General features: G+C 41.1%; 1 protein-coding gene across 1 annotated transcript; it reads left to right on the top strand.

Moving 5' to 3' along the window:
- The first annotated feature begins 5,379 nt into the window (after positions 1-5,379).
- LOC130142194 (monocarboxylate transporter 13-like) lies at positions 5,380-13,609 on the top strand. Its single transcript, XM_056323685.1, has 4 exons — positions 5,380-5,581; positions 9,460-9,603; positions 10,739-11,542; positions 13,383-13,609. The coding sequence occupies exons 1-4, from the start codon at positions 5,380-5,382 to the stop codon at positions 13,607-13,609; spliced, it is 1,377 nt and encodes a 458-aa protein (XP_056179660.1).
- The last annotated feature ends 3,745 nt before the right edge of the window (positions 13,610-17,354 follow it).

Here is a 17,354-nt window from a genome sequence, read left to right as displayed (position 1 = left end):
GTCATCCATCTACACACATTCAATTTCTACACCGTTCATTTTTTTCATGGTGAGGCTCTGGAAGGCGATGTAGGCCTGCAGAGTAAGGAGTGGAAATAAGCCTGTGAAAGAACCAGACCTACTGATCCAGTTTATATATATCAGGGTGTAAAGAAAATATGGCTTAAAGACATTTTTCAGCTCACAGCCTTTCAGGTTTCTCAAACAGAAGCCATGCAGCAACGTGGCACATAACTGTCTAGCGTGGGGGGGAAGGAGGAAGGCAGATGGGAGCAGTGTCACTGCTGACAAGTTACTCTGAAACTTTGCCTTAAAGTTAAGTCCACAATTCAGTTATTGCGCCTTATTGGCACCACTGGAGCCACCAGCTTCCCTTGTCTGTATGGCAGAGCTTCTAGGCTCACAGCTTCGTGGGGGCTATGAACATACTATGCTATAATTGCCATGCGAGTGTCTCCTCTGGATTAAGCAGCCCCATCTACAAAGTTTCATTCCTAGCTATTTTTTTTCTGCCTTCTGCGTTCTGAAGGCACACAATGAATTTCTCCAAATTGAGGAATTGCCCCAGCATAGGTTTTTCCCAGCAGGATCGGTTCACCAGTCTGGCTCACTGCATGAAAGCCCACATAGCAGCAGGAAGATGAAGAAAGGCTGGCAGCAACTTTTCAGTCAGCAGTGCAAACTTAAATACACTTCAAAAACTACCCCATAATTTTTCTTTGCCATACTTTTGACTTCTCCAGCCCTACAAAACAGTCCTAGAGAATTCTCCCAGCAAAAGAAAATTAGAACGTTACCACATGAACTTGATTTCCCACTTGAAAAATGCCAAAAATATGAAATAGATCTGTTTCTTAGTTATACAAGTCCACTGACCAACCTGTATGTTCGTACTTCCTCTTAGCACACACCAACTACACAGATTACTGACCAAGCCATAAGGTAAGCACACAAGCATGTAAATAAAAACATTTCAAAAAGCAAGAAGCTACTGCAACAACCCACCCTCCTCTCCAGGTATCACAACGCAGGCTATAGCCACCAGATCTTATTGCAAGGCAAATTACTAGGAAACACAGAATCAGCTACAATAAACCAGCAGCGAAAGCCAGGAGTTGAAAGCTTTACAAGGTCCAGCAGTATATAAAGAATTGGAGGCCCTTAAAAAAACAAGCATATAACAGAGGGACTTCTCTGATATGGTGAAAGGTTCTGACTGTCCATGTTGAGGCTCAGGACCTGGAGAACATACTCGAGCTTCCCACTATTTCTGTAGTTGATACAGATGATGTGATGCTCAGCTTTCTCCAGCGTCTGCCCAACAGCCACGGATGAGTTTCGTATTTGAGCGAATATTGGCAGTAACCGCCCTAGAACTCCAGGGAGTTTGAGGCTGGCTGACACATCTGAACTTTCTCGTTGGCCTAATAACTGAGTTCACTAAAAACTGTGGACAGCAGTCCAAGTGTAGTACAAGTACAGTGCAGATGCAGTATAAAATTTGCCTTCTTTCTTTCATTCCCTCCACCCATCTCTGATTTTGCTTTCTTTGATCTCTAGTCTGGACAGAACTTTGTTTTTTTGAGTGTAGGTGGAGTCAAATGACTTTGGGGGAGGGGAAGAAGGAATTCTTATAAAATCTGATGGCTTATCCATCCTGAATGAGACAGATTGGCTTGTTCAGATAGACTCTGCGTACAAGGAGCAATGAGTAAGATGACCTGGTGGTTTGGAGCACAACTCAAGAACTTACATGCAACTGGAAGGTGAGGAGAGATCTTCATATCCCATACAAGCCTGGGTTACCTGAATAAGGTAATTTCTTTGTGCTATACTTCTTGTAACTTCAAACTGGCTGCTCAGAGCATTCAGCCCTTCTTTTCCATTCTGATATGCTTTGTCAGTAAATTGTGTTATAGACCATATTAATTGCACGGACTTTTACTAAAATGATGTTAATGAAGTGAGAAAGGAGAATTTTATTAAGAGGTCCTCTTGAATTTGTGTCTGAAGAGCAGTAACTAGCATGGCTCTATTGTATTTGAAGCTGCGGCAGTGTGAGAGCACCAGCAGAACTGGTTTGAGTGTTACATGAATACCAGATATATCTGAGTGTGACAAACATAGTAGGTACCTATTCCCTGGCTGTGTGCAAAGGCACGTGTGTGAAGGAAGTTTCAGCATAAATTACAATTTATTTCAGTGCTTCTTTCAAACCTTCTTCTAATACAACCATTAAAACAAGACTCTATTAGTTACTGTGTTGTCAAACTACTTTGTATTTAGTTTTATGTAGTTGATTTTGCTGAATATTTCCTACTTTCAAGGTAATCTAGCTGGTGGTCCTGTCCCAGTATCAGCCTTTGGTAGAAGTAGTTTGCCATAGTGTACGTCAAGTGTATTTTCTTCTTATTATTTATTTTTCTTTTTATTTGGTAAGTCTGAATCCAAGGTAAAGTAGCATGCTTGTACTGGAAACCTAAACCAAATCCCCACTGACAAGTCATCTTTCTTCATCTAAGCATGGAAAAACTTAATGTTGCCTTTTTTGTCATCAGGCAACCTGTTTCTGCAAAGTGCTAAGTGTCACCATCTCACAAAGAGTCTACCCAGCCTCTGAGAGAGAATGAGCATAGTTATTTGGGGTGTTTTATGTATGAGTTGCATGGAAACAAGATTCATGGCAACAACAGTCTTTTCTTGATTCCACCACCAAGTTCTCCAACATGCAGCAAATATGTTAAACTCATTTACTTTTCTGTAAAAAACAAATTAGAACATGCAACACAAGATAACCAAGTAACACAAGTATCAGTCTTCGCAAGTTTATATGGCACCCCGAAATGCAAGCAGTCAGACAAGCTTTATATAATTTTATTGTCTGATAAACCTTCTGATTCACTGACAGAAATAAAAGCAGAAATAGCTTGGAGAACTTGCAAAGCAAGAATAAAGAACACCCCCAGTGCCACAGAAAGCCTCTGTAGCTATCCAGCTGCAAAGATAAAGCTTGCACTTTTGCCTGTATGTTGTTGCTGGCAAATTTCACCATGAAGGGGATAATACTATTGGCAGAGCTGTCTGCTCTTGCTGATGCACACACCAAGCACAGATGACAGCATTGTGGCTTTCCTAATTGAAGCCCCTGTGTCTCTTGGGGCACCCATTCCAGCTGCCAGGGGAAAACCTGGAGGTAGAAGTTAGTGGGATGCTAGGTAGAATGCTGATGCTTCTGAGCATGGCTTTACATTCTTGAGGGACATTGTGTGTGGCCAAGCACAAGAGAAAGGACAGTTTCCTCACAGGTTTTTCCTTTCTTTTAAAAGATTAGTTTCAAGGGCAAAAGGAGAAAGTGAAGATACTAAAACTTTACCATTTACTGTTACTCGATAGCTAAGAGCAAAAAGAAATCCTGGGTGTGTTTTTGCAGCTTAGTTTTTTCTCAGTTACATTCTTGCAGTAAACTTTCACTTGCAAGTGAAGGAGAGAAGGAAGCAGAGCATGGTGTCAGAAACAACATACCCAGCCATTGCAACATCTACGCTTTCTTCTGCTCTGTTCAGGCATTCCAGCAGTTCCCTACAGCATGTAGGGCTCCTGGCAGATATCTACCTCATTAATTAATCACGCAACTGAATTAGTAATTTCATTTTGGAGTTTCATGTAACACTGTGATCATTAAAAGAGACTGGAGGATGAATTCTGAGCTGTGACATACGAGAGGTATTTGTGGTCGTGAAAAAGACTGTTCATTTAAGTCTTGTGAGAAGTAGGGCCTGATTTATGCTCCTCCTAGGGCAGAATTTGCCTAATGAGGGTGAAGTGGGCTGGGTGGTGTCAGGAAGTATTAGATTGTATCATACCTGTTTTAGTCTGGGTGCTGCCTGATAAGTAGCGTGATTTCTTCTGTCTGTCTTGTGGCAGAAACCATAATCCCTTGCCCAGGCATGTCCATGCAGAGTGCAGTAATATCAGCATCACTCTGCCTAGGCAGGCTCGTTTAGCTTGAATGTTGCATGCTTTTTTTATGTTCTTCAGTGCCGCAAATCAAATTATGACCATGCCACTTGAACTCGGCAATATCAGAACACATGACTACAACTTGATCTAGTTTCTGTATTTTCTTATAGTATTTGTGGACTAATGCAAGTATTAATTTTTCAACCTCACAAAATTCATGACCCTTGAAAGTATTAGCTGTATTTGACAATGGGAGAAACAGACACAGCATAATCAAACAACTTGCCCAAGGTCACCCAGAAGCTTGGGAATGAAAGCCAGATTCTCTCATATAGACCTCAACCACAAGGCATTCCTCCTGCTCTTGTGGCTGAGTTTTAAGAATTTCAGGATGTTGTCTGAGACCCTGTGCAACTGATGAATCTGTCTGGCTATGTCCATCGTGCAGATGCATCCAGTGCCGCGTGTTAGTCTGAAGTTTGAGCCAGACATATGGCAGCAGAATGATTTTGCTTCTGATCCCTACAAGGCTCTGACACTTCTTTCCCCTACCCTGCTGCAGTGGTTTAGGTCCTCCTGAGACCATGTACCTCAGTGGGTGGCTTCTAGTGGTATGGACTCTCTTAACCCTCACCTTTTCCAGCTGCACACAAGGATGATAAATGTAAGTATAGTACATCTTCAGCTATCTTTAGCTCACATTCTCCTTCTTAGAACAAACCTGCTTTCTGTGCCATGTCTTTTTTGGTCTCCTGCATTCTCTACAACACGCCTGCTCAGAATTTAGTGTCCATGAAGAAACAAGAAAAATGTAGGAATGTTTTCCTCCCTCAGCCAGTTCCTGTGCCCTCTGTGCACTGCATTATTACTCCAAGTTTGTCACAAAACTTCTAAGGGGAAATACACTTTTTCAGTTATGCATTAATAAGATGTGCTTCCCTATTAAGATGCCTTTAAAAGGAAGCATGTTCCCCATTTTGGCAAAAACGCCTTGCAGTGCTGGAGCCATGAATGTTTATAAATGCTTAAAGGTTGAGGGCCCTAAAATTCTTGTGCAGTGTTCGTTGCAAGTTGCTTACACTGTAAAAATGGCTATACTGGTTCAGTACGTGCTGCTTTTTTCTGCCCCCCTTACCTAAATATTTTTCCTTCTTCCAGTTTTTTACTTTCTTTTGTTTACTTTCTACCCTGCTTTTTGTCTCCTGGGGCATGTTTCCAAGGTAATATTTTCAATCAAACCACTGAAATGCATATTGTATTTTCACTTGGTGATTAATTCTGTAAGCCATTCCTAGAAACTTTAACTGATTTCTTTAATGCTGGTCCTTCTACTAATTTGCAGATCTGTTAAGAATCCTCACCACCATCGCTAGTGCCCCAGCAAAAAACGCCTGAGAGGAGACCTGAGAATTAGAAAAGATGCAGGCCAAAGACAGCAGTCCACCAGATGGTGGCTATGGATGGGTTGTGGTAGTGTCAGCCTTCATCGTGATGGGCCTCACTGTTGCTGTCCTCAAGACTTTTGGTCTGTTCTTTGTTGAAATCCAGGAGCACTTTGATGAACTTGCAAGCACCACTTCCTGGATCACATCAGTAACTATTGCCATCTTTCATTTAGGAGGTAGGTAGAAGTGCTCCTCTAGCACCTTATTTTAATGTCTTAACTAATCAAGAGATTTTGAAGACCTCCTTTATAAAAACCCACAAAATGAAAACGTGTAAGGACAATACTTCCTCCTTCTGTCTTTACAGAAAATTGGCATTTGTTTCCTCTCATAAAAATGTATCCATGCCTCAGACATGGAATGGGTTAATGAGGACTCTACACATACGCAGGAATCTGATTGCCATAAAGAACTTCACGTACCTAGACTTATGATTCAATTTTCCTACAGGCTTTGAATCAAACTCATTTGAGATAATCAGAAGAACTGCAGAGCTTGTTGGATCAAGCTCTTAGACTGGTTTGTACAAGTCCACTGATCTTACAGTGACTGCCGCTTTTTCAAAGTACTTTTAGACATAAGGACTGTGACCCTGCCTAGCAGATAAGCAATCAAATACCAAAATGGTGACTCTCACTCCTGCTTTCTGCCACATCTTTTTATCATATCAAGGTCCCCCTTCCTTCTGTGTATTGCCAGTTCTAGCTCTCCTTTTTCCCCTCTGAATGATTCCAAGTTATTGATCTAACAGAAAAATCACTGAGTTAAAAAGAAAAAAACACCCCACTTCACTCATGGAGAGCATAAGGAAGACGAGACCATGCAAACAGAGAGTAAGGGAAGAGAAGTGAACTTTCCCAGTCAAAGGTAATGAACTATGCAATCAGGTCAAATACCATATCTCACCAAACAAAGGAGGGAAAAATACCAAATATGCTGCATTTGACTCTTAATTTAATTGTTTACGGAGTCCTTTGCACCTTTGTAAACTTGATGATCCTTCACCATTATGGTGAGGATTCCAAACATGTGCAGGCACAATCTGTACCAAATTTGCGAAGTCCACTCTACTTATTCTCATACAGCTAAATAGTTGCAATAGGTAAGTATCCTTATGTAATAAATTCCTTACATAATAAATGCTGTCATAATTTTGTTTGTGGAGACATTTCATTGCACAGACACTATATAATTATATGCATCCTACTCAGTCCACACCTATCAATATTATTGCTTGTAACTGCAGTACTTCCTGAGATCATGAGCAACTGATCTTTCTTTGAAAAATTTATTCAGAAGAACAAAACAATAATTCAAAAGTCAAAGTAAAAAAATAAAGCAAGCCATGAGTCAAAAAGATTTTGTGAGTTTCATAAACTGTTATCATTGCTGCTTGCTTTATTCTGACACAAATAATTAATTGACAAATCAGTGAAAAAACTGCTTTTCCACCTACTTCACAGACTACAGAAATTAATAAAGGGGAATCTATCAAATTTGGTTTACAAATTAGACTTATCATGACCTATTGTGATACTATTTTGTCATTCAGGCATATGAACTTAACAAGAAAAAAAAGCCAACATAGGAGGATAAAAGAACTCAAAGTCCTTTTTAAGTCTGTTTTGGGTTTTTGTTTTGTTTGTTTGTTGTTTTGTTTTGGTTTTTTTTTATATATATTTACATTATATAGGAATGTATCAAGGATAGAGTATATTAAATAATAATATAAAGTATAAACCAGCAAAACTGTATTTGCCTAGCTAGGTGTGAGGCTGGCCTACTTCAAAGAAGGCAGCTGTAATTTTCAGCAGAAATTGTTTTTCATCCTTCGAAATCCAATGAAAAGAGTCCTTTTTCAGTGAATACAGCTTGATGGCCAAATGTTCCAACCCCCTTCTGTATAGAAGCTCATAATGTCTTGGGTCACTAGGTAATTTTCCTTATCTTGTCCTGCCTTTGCTTCATTTATAGGGACCAGAAGACTTTCTGCTGAAGATCATCTGAGCCTCCAGTTCTTTGAGCATCTTTCCTGGCCTGGCTTAGTCTTTCTTAATATGTTCCTCTGGGAAACCTTCAGTGTCATTTGACTCAGTATGAAGGATGATCAGTGGATTATTATTTTTTCCCATTTGGATCCTTTCAAAAGCAGCTCTGTGTCTTTTGTGGAAGGAGAGCACATGCTTCTACTTCTGGAGTTTGCATCTGCAACAGGCTGTTCAATTTACCACAGCAAGGATTCTCCCCATCACACACATAGGCCCTCTCCTGGTAGTGATGTACATCTCCCATATCCTTTCTTTTTAAACTGTGATTGTCATCCCTTTCCGTTTTTTGTAAGTTTTCTGTGTATTGCCCTGTATCCTTTCAGACTTTGGACCCTAGCTATCTTCCCCGTCTCCAGTTATGTGGCTAGCTTCTTTCTTCCTCCTGTTAATCCATATTCAATTTCTGCCTATTTCTTCTCATTTTCTGTTTAAAATACTGCTTTTTGGCAGTATTTGTGCCCCAACTGCAGATGTTTCAAAAACTGCTTTTGGGCAGTATTTCTGCCCCAACTGCAGATGTTTCTCTTGTGTTTAAGCACTTCTATGGATCTCTCTCTTGTTATCCTTAGTCTACTTTTCTCTTCTTTTGTTCATCATATATGTACAATCCTCTAACTGTATATGCTTTATCCTGTCTCATCCGTTCCACTACATCTTACAGACCATGACTGAATTCCAGTATCATTTTTACATGCTTATCAAATCATTGTATTTTTGCTGTAAATGCTGATGAGACATTTGGGATTTGTATAACTTCTGCCAGCTACCTGCTGGTGTAGTAGCAGATATTGAATGTCCTGCAGATTTTGCAGCCATTAATATCTCTCTGCAAGGTTTATTTCAGTTGTTCTAGCTACCAAATTCTCTTAACCTACTTAACACAGGTGAACGTACAACAACCTTCCCCTACAAATGACTATAAAAGCTTCCTTGCTGACTGCTCTCTTTTCATTGTCTTCCCATCTATTTCAGTTTATAAGCATGGTCCTCATTAACTGAATTTCATTTTATTCCTGAACTCCAGTTTCCAGAATATTAGTAGATCGTAGGGAGCTGACTCCCTGTTTGCACTATTAAACCCCACCGAGAACGGGTAGTGTCAGGTGCTGCCTGGGATCCCTCTACAGTCCACAGGTATTTAAAAATAATCCTCAACTTGGGGTGTTAAATCATCCCCACAGAACAGCGAGTCACTTTCCATGATAGGCATGGCCTTGATCGTAACTCTGTGACACTGATGGAAAAACAGCCAGGCAGTATAACTGATCCTTAATGAAGCAAAAATAGCCCTAGCATTTCAGGTGCTTCCAGACCAGTGCTTTGATGGTTGGAACTGCTGCACCAGCTCAGATCTGTACTTGGTGCAACTTTGCCCTCATGTGTTGAAGTGTTGCTGTAGTCTGCTGACAGGAACCATACTGCTGAAATAAATTTAAGAAATGAACTGCAAATTTACTGGAGAAGTATTACCTCGACATAAACCTTGATTTTTGGTCCTTTATAAAGCATTTGCAATTCCATGAACAGATAATTTTGCAAAGCTCTAAAAGATGAAGATTAGTATTCTCCAGAAAGTTTTCATGCCAGCCGTATTGATAATACATTCTAATACTATTTTTATAGGTTAACCTGGAGGTTGTATGACCGGGGTTTCGTGTTCTGCTGAAATGCTACACAAATTTCTGTCATGTCATTAGTTGTGTCCTTACATGAAACTCCACAGAACTATTCTGCAATGAAGGCACTTGAATACTTTCCCTTTAAAAAAGTCCAGCTATTTTGAATATGTTTTAAAATCTGCGTCCCAGTGACAGTCATTTCCCTATCAGCAAGAATCCAGTTTTAAAATCTCAATTGATCCCCCCCATCCAGCAGAATTCTGGCTGTTTAAGACAAGCATTATAACAGTGTTTCTCCTCCAAATGCTTTATTTGATTGTTTGGTGCTGTCAATCAGCTTAATGTTCCTAATGTATTTATCTTTCTCGTGTTCTGCTGCTGATCCAGCCCCTGTTGCCAGCTCACTGTGTGTACGGTACACCCATCGGGCAGTTGTGATCACTGGAGGACTCCTGGCTTTTTCAGGAATGGCACTGGGATGTCTTGGACTCAACATGATCTGGATGTATGCAACAACTGGCTTCCTACAGGGTATGAACTTTATGACTTTGTGGATTTCATTCACCAGCAGCTCAGAGCCCTTATGTGAGGCTGCTAATTGTAGGAGTTTAAAAATACGGTTTCCATTTTGATTTCATGAGCAACTGGAACCAGCAGCCCTCTTTAAAGGTCATTTCCCTCATGTCCCACTCTGGAAGTAAGAATTTGTGCTAGAAACCTGCAGCAATGAAGAAGGTCAATAATTAGATGCTAGTAATTTTCACCTGCAAATTACATGCAACCAGAAAATGAAAAGTGTTTCCTTTTTTACTTGGAGCCAAAGGCTCTGTGAAGGTTTAAATGATCTGGAGTGCTGAAGTACAAGGACATAGAGATCCAAAATTTTGTGCTTTCTATCAAATAACCTTATGTTTTGAACACAGGCCCAGGCTTTCAGTTGATTTCAATCCTTTCCTTTACTCCAGGTGAAAACAGGCCAGAAAGCTGTCTCCTACAGCCAGCACATTTTCCTGGAACAGGAAGTGGAGTTGGCAGGGAGAAAAATAAAACATTCCCAGTTCCACGCTGGATGCCTGAGAAAACGTCTGGAATTTGAGCTCTCTGGCAGCCCTGGGCTGCCAGATAGTTTCTAGGGAGCCATTAAAATCGCTGTGACGTACAGCAGGTTGAGGCCTGCTCAGAGCGGTGGGGCAGGAACACCAGGCGCAAAGCGCAGCAGCTGCTTTCACGTCCTCCTGCCCCCTGCTCTGAGCACGGCTCAGATTAACCCAGCGGCCTGGTCTGCTGCCAGCCCTCGCTCGGACAGCAGGGACACCGACATCCCTCCGGTTCCAACCACACCGCCATGTAATTTCTCACCCACTGGCAAACTTGTCAAACCAACCTTTTTTTTTTTTTTTTTTTTCTTCACAGTGAGCGTATAGTACTGTATAGTTCATACTCCTGTTTTTTTCTTGAACGTACAGCTTGCTCTTACAGAATATACACTGTAAATAAACTCTTACACATGGTACAGCTGAGCTCATGCTTCTGCTAGGAACAAAAATTATTTTCTTTTACCAGTTTTTAACTTTGCAAATGTAGGAGCACAGACTGCTTTAATTTCCACCTTCACAAAATGCCTCAATAGTGTCTAACTGGTGCTATTTGTATTGGTGTTTTTCAGGACTTGGGATTTCCTTTTCATGGACGCCAGCCATTAGCATTGTTAGCCATTATTTTTCCAAGAAAAGAGCTTTGGCCAATGCTATTGCCAGTGCTGGAGAATCTGCCTTTGCATTCACATTTGGGCCATTTTTCCAGTGGTTGATCAGTCAATATGGATGGAAAGGTGCCCTCTTGATCATAGGTGGCATCCAACTCAACATTTGTGTCTGTGGAGCACTGATGCGACCCCTGGCAAGCAGCTGCCTGCTTGAGGCTAGCCATTCTGAAACTGAGACACCACCTGGCGATGGTGAATCTAGGACAGACAAAGATCAGTCTCCCATCACACACAAAACCTTCAACTGGACGCTTGTGAGGCAACCAGAGTTTGTACTTTATGCCATTTTTGGCCTATTAGCTGCTATGAGTTTTTTTGTTCCTCCATTATTTTTAGTTCCACTTAGCTACAGCCTGGGAATAGATGAATCGTGGACTGCATCCCTCCTATCCATTTTGGCTACAGTGGACTTTGCAGGCAGACTGCTATGTGGCTGGTATGCCAATCTCCACATTACCAGAACTGTTCATTTGCTGACAATGACAATTGCACTGATCAGTACTTCCCTGATGCTGTTGCCACTGGCTAACAATTACCTGTCCTTGGCAATATTCACTGGCTTCTATGGATTCTTCTTTGGTACGACAGTTGCCGTTCACATTACAGTGCTAGCAGATGTTGCGGGCATGCCAGATTTTGACAGTGCTCTAGGACTTTTCATGCTCATTCGAAGTGCTGGAGGTTTTGTGGGGCCTCCTCTTGCTGGTAAGTTAAGATGATGCTCTGCCAAATACAGTTTACAAGAAGAAAGGGGAACGGTAACCCAAACTGAAAAAATATGAATCTGGACCGAAATTTTCCCCTTTTTTAGCTCAGGGGTATCTGAACCAAGAACCATATATAAAAAAAAATTAATTCCTCTCCACAATATCTTGCTCCCATCTTCTATGTGGATTTAGATACCTATTCAACATGGGAGCAGGTAAGAATGGCAGGGTTTGCATAGTGGTGTTGCTGCTTCCTAAATCCCACAGAATTCCACTGAGTGGACTCCCACCCTCTTGCTATGAAAGTGTACCTTTGAGACAAGCAGCAGATCCACACTTTCAGAGAAGAAACTGAAATCTGAGACTAGCGATGTTGCATAAATGCTGGTATTGCTGGGAGGGTTTCTACAGAAGGTCAGCTTGAACAGCTTGAAACATTAGGCTATGTAAACCTCAAGGAAATATTCACAGAGAAGCCTGCTGTTTTCAGACAGCTTTTGAGCTAATCAATATAATAAATGGGGGAGGCAGCACATAACAGTGGGAAGAAAAAGCAGACAATAAGACAGCACATGGATTTATGGGCTGGCAATGAGACAAAGTTGTCTTGGAAAAATGCAAGACACAAAACCTGCAAGCTGTAGGGACTTTACAAAGTGATATGGCAGAAAAAAGACCACTGTGGCTTGTAAAATGTGGATCTGAGTGCTCGTCCAAAGACCGCTGCTCACGTGGCACAGCGACTTTTGTGGTAATGACACCACTAAGAGGTTACAAATGGGTCAGACTAAATACTGGAATATTTTCATTCACTTTTGAAAATACAGGAACCAGAAAGATTTGTAGAGAATTTGAGATAGAACAGTATCAAAAGTATGTTAGGAAGATCTGAACAAAATACAAAGTTAACGACATTTATATAGTGGCTGGTCACTAGCACTGATTACCTGGGGATCAGTGTAACCTCTTTGTGTATATATAGTAAGCTAGAATGTATGGAAGAGAAGAGAATCCTAAGTGCTTCCCGAGCTCTTCTCTCCTGCTTTAAGGATAAAATCTAAAAGATTTAGATTCAGAGTTCCTTTGCCTAGCAGGACTGATGTTAGTTTGGAGTGAGGGCTAGGGAGTACACTAAATGCGGACAGACTTTCCAATGGGAGACCAAGCCAGCAACCTTCATCAGCCCACAAATGAACCTGCCATTGTACCCGCAGGGCTGATACTACCACACATACTGCTGCAATGCCACTACTAAAAACTACTGTTTTTACAGTACAGTACACAATGGCATTAAGTATTTCGGTTGGCTTAAAGCTGCCTAAAACCTAGGGTCTTTTTGTTAACATCCATGACTCTTTGTAAAATGAAAGGGAAATCCCACTACACTTCAGGCAACCTCTCCAACATTGTCTCCAGCAGATGCCTCTCATTTCCTTCCTTAAACTCTCTTGTGCTGTACAGTGACAGCCCAAATTACAGCAGCTGGTGATAGCTACACCACAGAACATGGGGCTACTCGGATACAAGGCTGCATGATATGTTTTTTTTTTTTCTGTCATTACCTTAATTTTTGGCTGTGCTTTAGGCTGGAAAGTGCTTCAAACTGTAAAGCGTTTTGTATTACTAGCAATTCACATACACGAAGTAAATGAGATGTGAGTTGTGTTTCGAAACTTAAAATGCTATAATGGGGTGATGTTCCATGCACTCATGATGTAGAAAGTTGCAAGACAGGCGTAGCCAGGGTACTCCCTTCAGAGGGTATGTTCACACTACCGAACTAATTCACATTACCCTGTTTTCTATCATTCACATTGCTGCCATTTGTTTCTTTCCAGGTCTGATTGTGGACATGGCTGGAGATTACAGAGCAGGTTTCTACATGGCAGGAGCCACTCTTGTTCTATCAGCTGGATTTTTAGTTACTTTAGACCAACTTCAACAGAAAAAAGAAAGAAGCAGCCAGCCTAATACTAAACCGAAGAAGCCAACATTACTCTACCCTTCCCTCCACCTCCTGAAACTTCAAAACAGAAGGTATCAAGAACATAGTGTAGTGGTGTGACTACATCAGATACCTTAACAGCATTTCAGGATGTATGGAAGTGCTTTATTTTCTCAAAGCTCAATATTAGTAGGTTTTATAAAATGATGGGAGTTTTGGGTAGGAATGTTTGAAACTGAGGAAGAAAGTCATTAGTTTACAAGCAAACCACACCAGTAACCTTTATCATACTATTTTGATGTTGAAGTTGCATTTTTGGCTATAGAAGTCCCACAGGAACATGATAAGCAAAGTAGGGAAACTATAGTCTAAATCAAATTATCATGAATATACAGCATATATACGTATGTATACAGCAGATAGAAAACATCTCCCCAAATGCAGACTGCAGCGATCACCATAAAACAGAAAAAGGCATCAGCTCACAGATGTTTAGCATGGAGAATTAGTGTTCAGTGTCTTCAGTACACAAGCTGGATGTGAAAGCAAGAGTACATGAATATATTTTTGAGCTAAAGGGTTTGCAGCTACTCTGCAGAGCAGAGCTTGAATCTGATAAATAAATAAACTTCATATATGGGGAAAGTTATGTAAGTAAAGAGAAATGCAGTCCCAAATATTAGAAGTAAAAAGCAAAATACACACACATAAAATGGAGAAGGATTGATGAAGAACAGAGGAAAACCTAAGGCTACAGTGGACTTCAAGTGAGAATCCAAATGCAATCCTATACTAAAAATAGTAAATGTTTTTCCATGCTATGATAAGATAGAGGAGATAATGATGCTTGCAAGGCTTTAAGTGGAAGAGGCATGTAAGCTGCAAAGAATTACGTGGAACAAGAATGAGAAAGGTTAAGAAAACACAGCCTAAAGAAAAAGTGTAAGAAATAAAGTTTGTCTGGTTTAGAAGAAAAAAGGTTGTACAGAGCATGAGAACAGCCTTCAAATCCATAGTAGGTTGAGATAAAGAAGACACCCTTAATTCATTTTCTTATTAAGGCAATTTGTAACTAATATAATTTGCAGCAAGGCAGAGTTATGTAATGGGGAAAAACTTTACTGTAGCCTGTTAAGCGTAGAAACAGATTATAGGGAGAATATGAAAACAGAGACATGTCAGATAATAGATAAGACACGAGAGAGAATCTGAATATATTCAATTGTCCTTCAGAAAGGTGGGATGGACTAGGTGACTGCTTATACCTACATTTCAACTATCTTGAGGCTCTTTGAGTGAATATTCAGTTTATGAGAATAAAGTCTATAACCAAATAACATTTTTTTGTCGTTTTATTTTATCAGGGGAAAAGGGAATGTAAAAGAAGTGAGGAGGAGCTGGATCACATTTAAAAAGAAAGACTAAAAGGAAAAACCATACTACTTAAAAGCTTTCAAGCTATCACAAATATAACTGCCCTACTTATGAACTTCAGAAACTTTTACCATTGAAACAATTCATCTGTTAAGCCAAGTTTAACATAAATCACTCACCTAAATTAATTATTTATTGTTTCATAAGAATAACAATTATTTAAAAAATTTAATTTAACTTACAGGAAATTAGCTAACCACTAATAACTCAAGTATCAGCTTGATTGCAGAACACACGTTGAAAGGGACACAACTGGGTGGGCAAAGTCTTGTAGCAAGGCCCTGAAATTTCTGAGAAAACATTTTTCAATCCTGTCAATTGAAAAACTTAAGATTTTTCTAGAAAGTATTAGTCTTTAGTCTGCTGCAGTGCTCCGATATTTAAAATAACTTTTCATTTTATAAAATAAAAGGAAGGGAAATTGCTGGAGGTGGTGAGGGAGAGATGTTTACCAGATGCAGTGTCCACCTCTGACTTTGTTAAAATTCTATATTTACAAGCCCCGTCACTGATTTCTGTATTTTGGTATGTCCTGACATCTGATACAGGCAGTGAAGAAGGCTAGTGGTATCCTGGGCTGTATGAACAAGGGCACAGACAGTAGTAGGTCAAGGGAGGTCATTATTCCCCCCTGTTCTGCAGTTGTGCATCCATTTTGGGACACCAAGTACAGGAAAGAAGTTGATAACCATGACTGAGTTCAGCAGAGGACCACCGAGAGACTGTGGGATCAGGGCTGGTCCAGCCATGAGGAGAGACAGCTTTGGGGGTATGCAACAGCATCCCCAGACCGACAGGAGGGAAGAAAGAAATGCAGCTGGGCTTTTCAAAGTGGCAGGTGGCAGAAGGACCAGAGGCAGCCGCACAAGCTGAAAGATGAGATGCTCAGGCTGGAGCTATGAGGACAGACTAGCGGTGGAGCTGGGGCCCGGGGAGGTTGGGCCATGTCCATCCTTGGGGGTTTTGTGCCCTGCTGTGTGATGCCCTGAGCAGCCCGGTCTGAATCCACGGCTAGCTCTGGGCTGGGGCTGCGGCTGGAGAGCCCCCCAGGTCCCCACCAGTCTGAACAGGATCCTGTGAGCCTGTGAAGGGAGAAATGAAGAGTCATTCTTTTATTTTTTTCTGCTAAATGCGCTGAATAGCATTAGTTGTCTGGACACTCTGTCAGCTGATGACTATTATCTGTTTAATAGCACAGAGGAAGTAGCAAGTGTTTGTAGTCATTTTGGGACTGCTTTTACTTTAGGTGTAGCAGCAATATTCCAAGTCAAGTTTCACTGGACTGCTACTGCAGAGATTGCTTGCAAAGGGCTGTTTTGTTCCAAGCTGCTGGTGAATATATAGTGAATATAGGCAACGTAGTCAGTGTTGCCTATATTCACTTTCTTCAAACAAAGTTTCTGAGATGGCCTCAGAAACCTAAATCAGCATCTCACCTGCAAAGAGTTTCTCACTCCAAACCACTTAGCCACTCACTGGTGGAAGCAGAACTGTGAGGCTTTAGAAAGCAACACCATTCTCTTGAACCCAGATATGGCCTCCTGAAATTACATGCAAGGGAAGTCATAACTCTGCCTCATCCCAGATAGCACCTGAGTGCATCCAAAAGGTTTTCACCCATGGTTGGTCATCCTGCATCTCATGGAGAAAGTCCCATAAATCTGAACAATCCTCCAGTCAACCACAGATAAAGTAGCAGCAAAGAAAAACACACCAGAAAGCTATCCAGTCTTTTTTTCTTTGGAAAAACAAGGTGCAGGACCACAAACACCACTGCATTCAGGGCATCCTCTTGGCATAGCTACTACAGGATTAAGACTACCACTCCTTTACTGTACATTTTTCAGAGATGGAGCAGAGGAAGATGGGTCTGACACTAAGGACCACAGTTTCACTTGGTAATTACTTGAGGAGGAACTTACTTTCATGAACCAGGCTTTCAGGATGACAGCATATTAATGGTATCTGTGCAAGGCAGTCACCAGGACAACATGTTGCTTCCTGGAGGTGCTTGCAGTTGAGGCATGCGGCAAATGAAGAGACAGGACGCAGCTTGATGCAAGAAAATGTCAATTTATTGTACAGAAGCACGAGTTTATATACACTTTCAGAAGCTGCGCGTTTTAAACAGATTGGTTCTTGAAGCTAAGCATTGCAGGCTAGGCAATCCCTGATTGGTGGTTAACTGCCATCAATTAACCGCAAGGTGTTACCTTTCCTTGGTGCCATCCATGGCGCCATCTGAACCCCACTCCCCTGTGCTCTGCAAACACGCCTCATCATGTTAATTGTTGTCTAGACAAGCTCGAGCACATTCCCCTCAGCTAACTGATTGCCACGCATGGTCCTAGTTTCCAGCCCGCTCCTGCAAGGCAGCAGCAATTTGAGGAATAACTTCTTTTAAAAAAACCTCCAAATCAGGCCTATAGTA

The sequence above is a fragment of the Falco biarmicus genome, chromosome Z (genome assembly GCF_023638135.1).
Source record: "Falco biarmicus isolate bFalBia1 chromosome Z, bFalBia1.pri, whole genome shotgun sequence".
Lineage (NCBI taxonomy): Eukaryota > Metazoa > Chordata > Aves > Falconiformes > Falconidae > Falco > Falco biarmicus.
The sequence above is the reverse complement of the archived record's forward strand: the minus strand, read 5'-3'. Positions and strand labels throughout refer to the sequence as shown.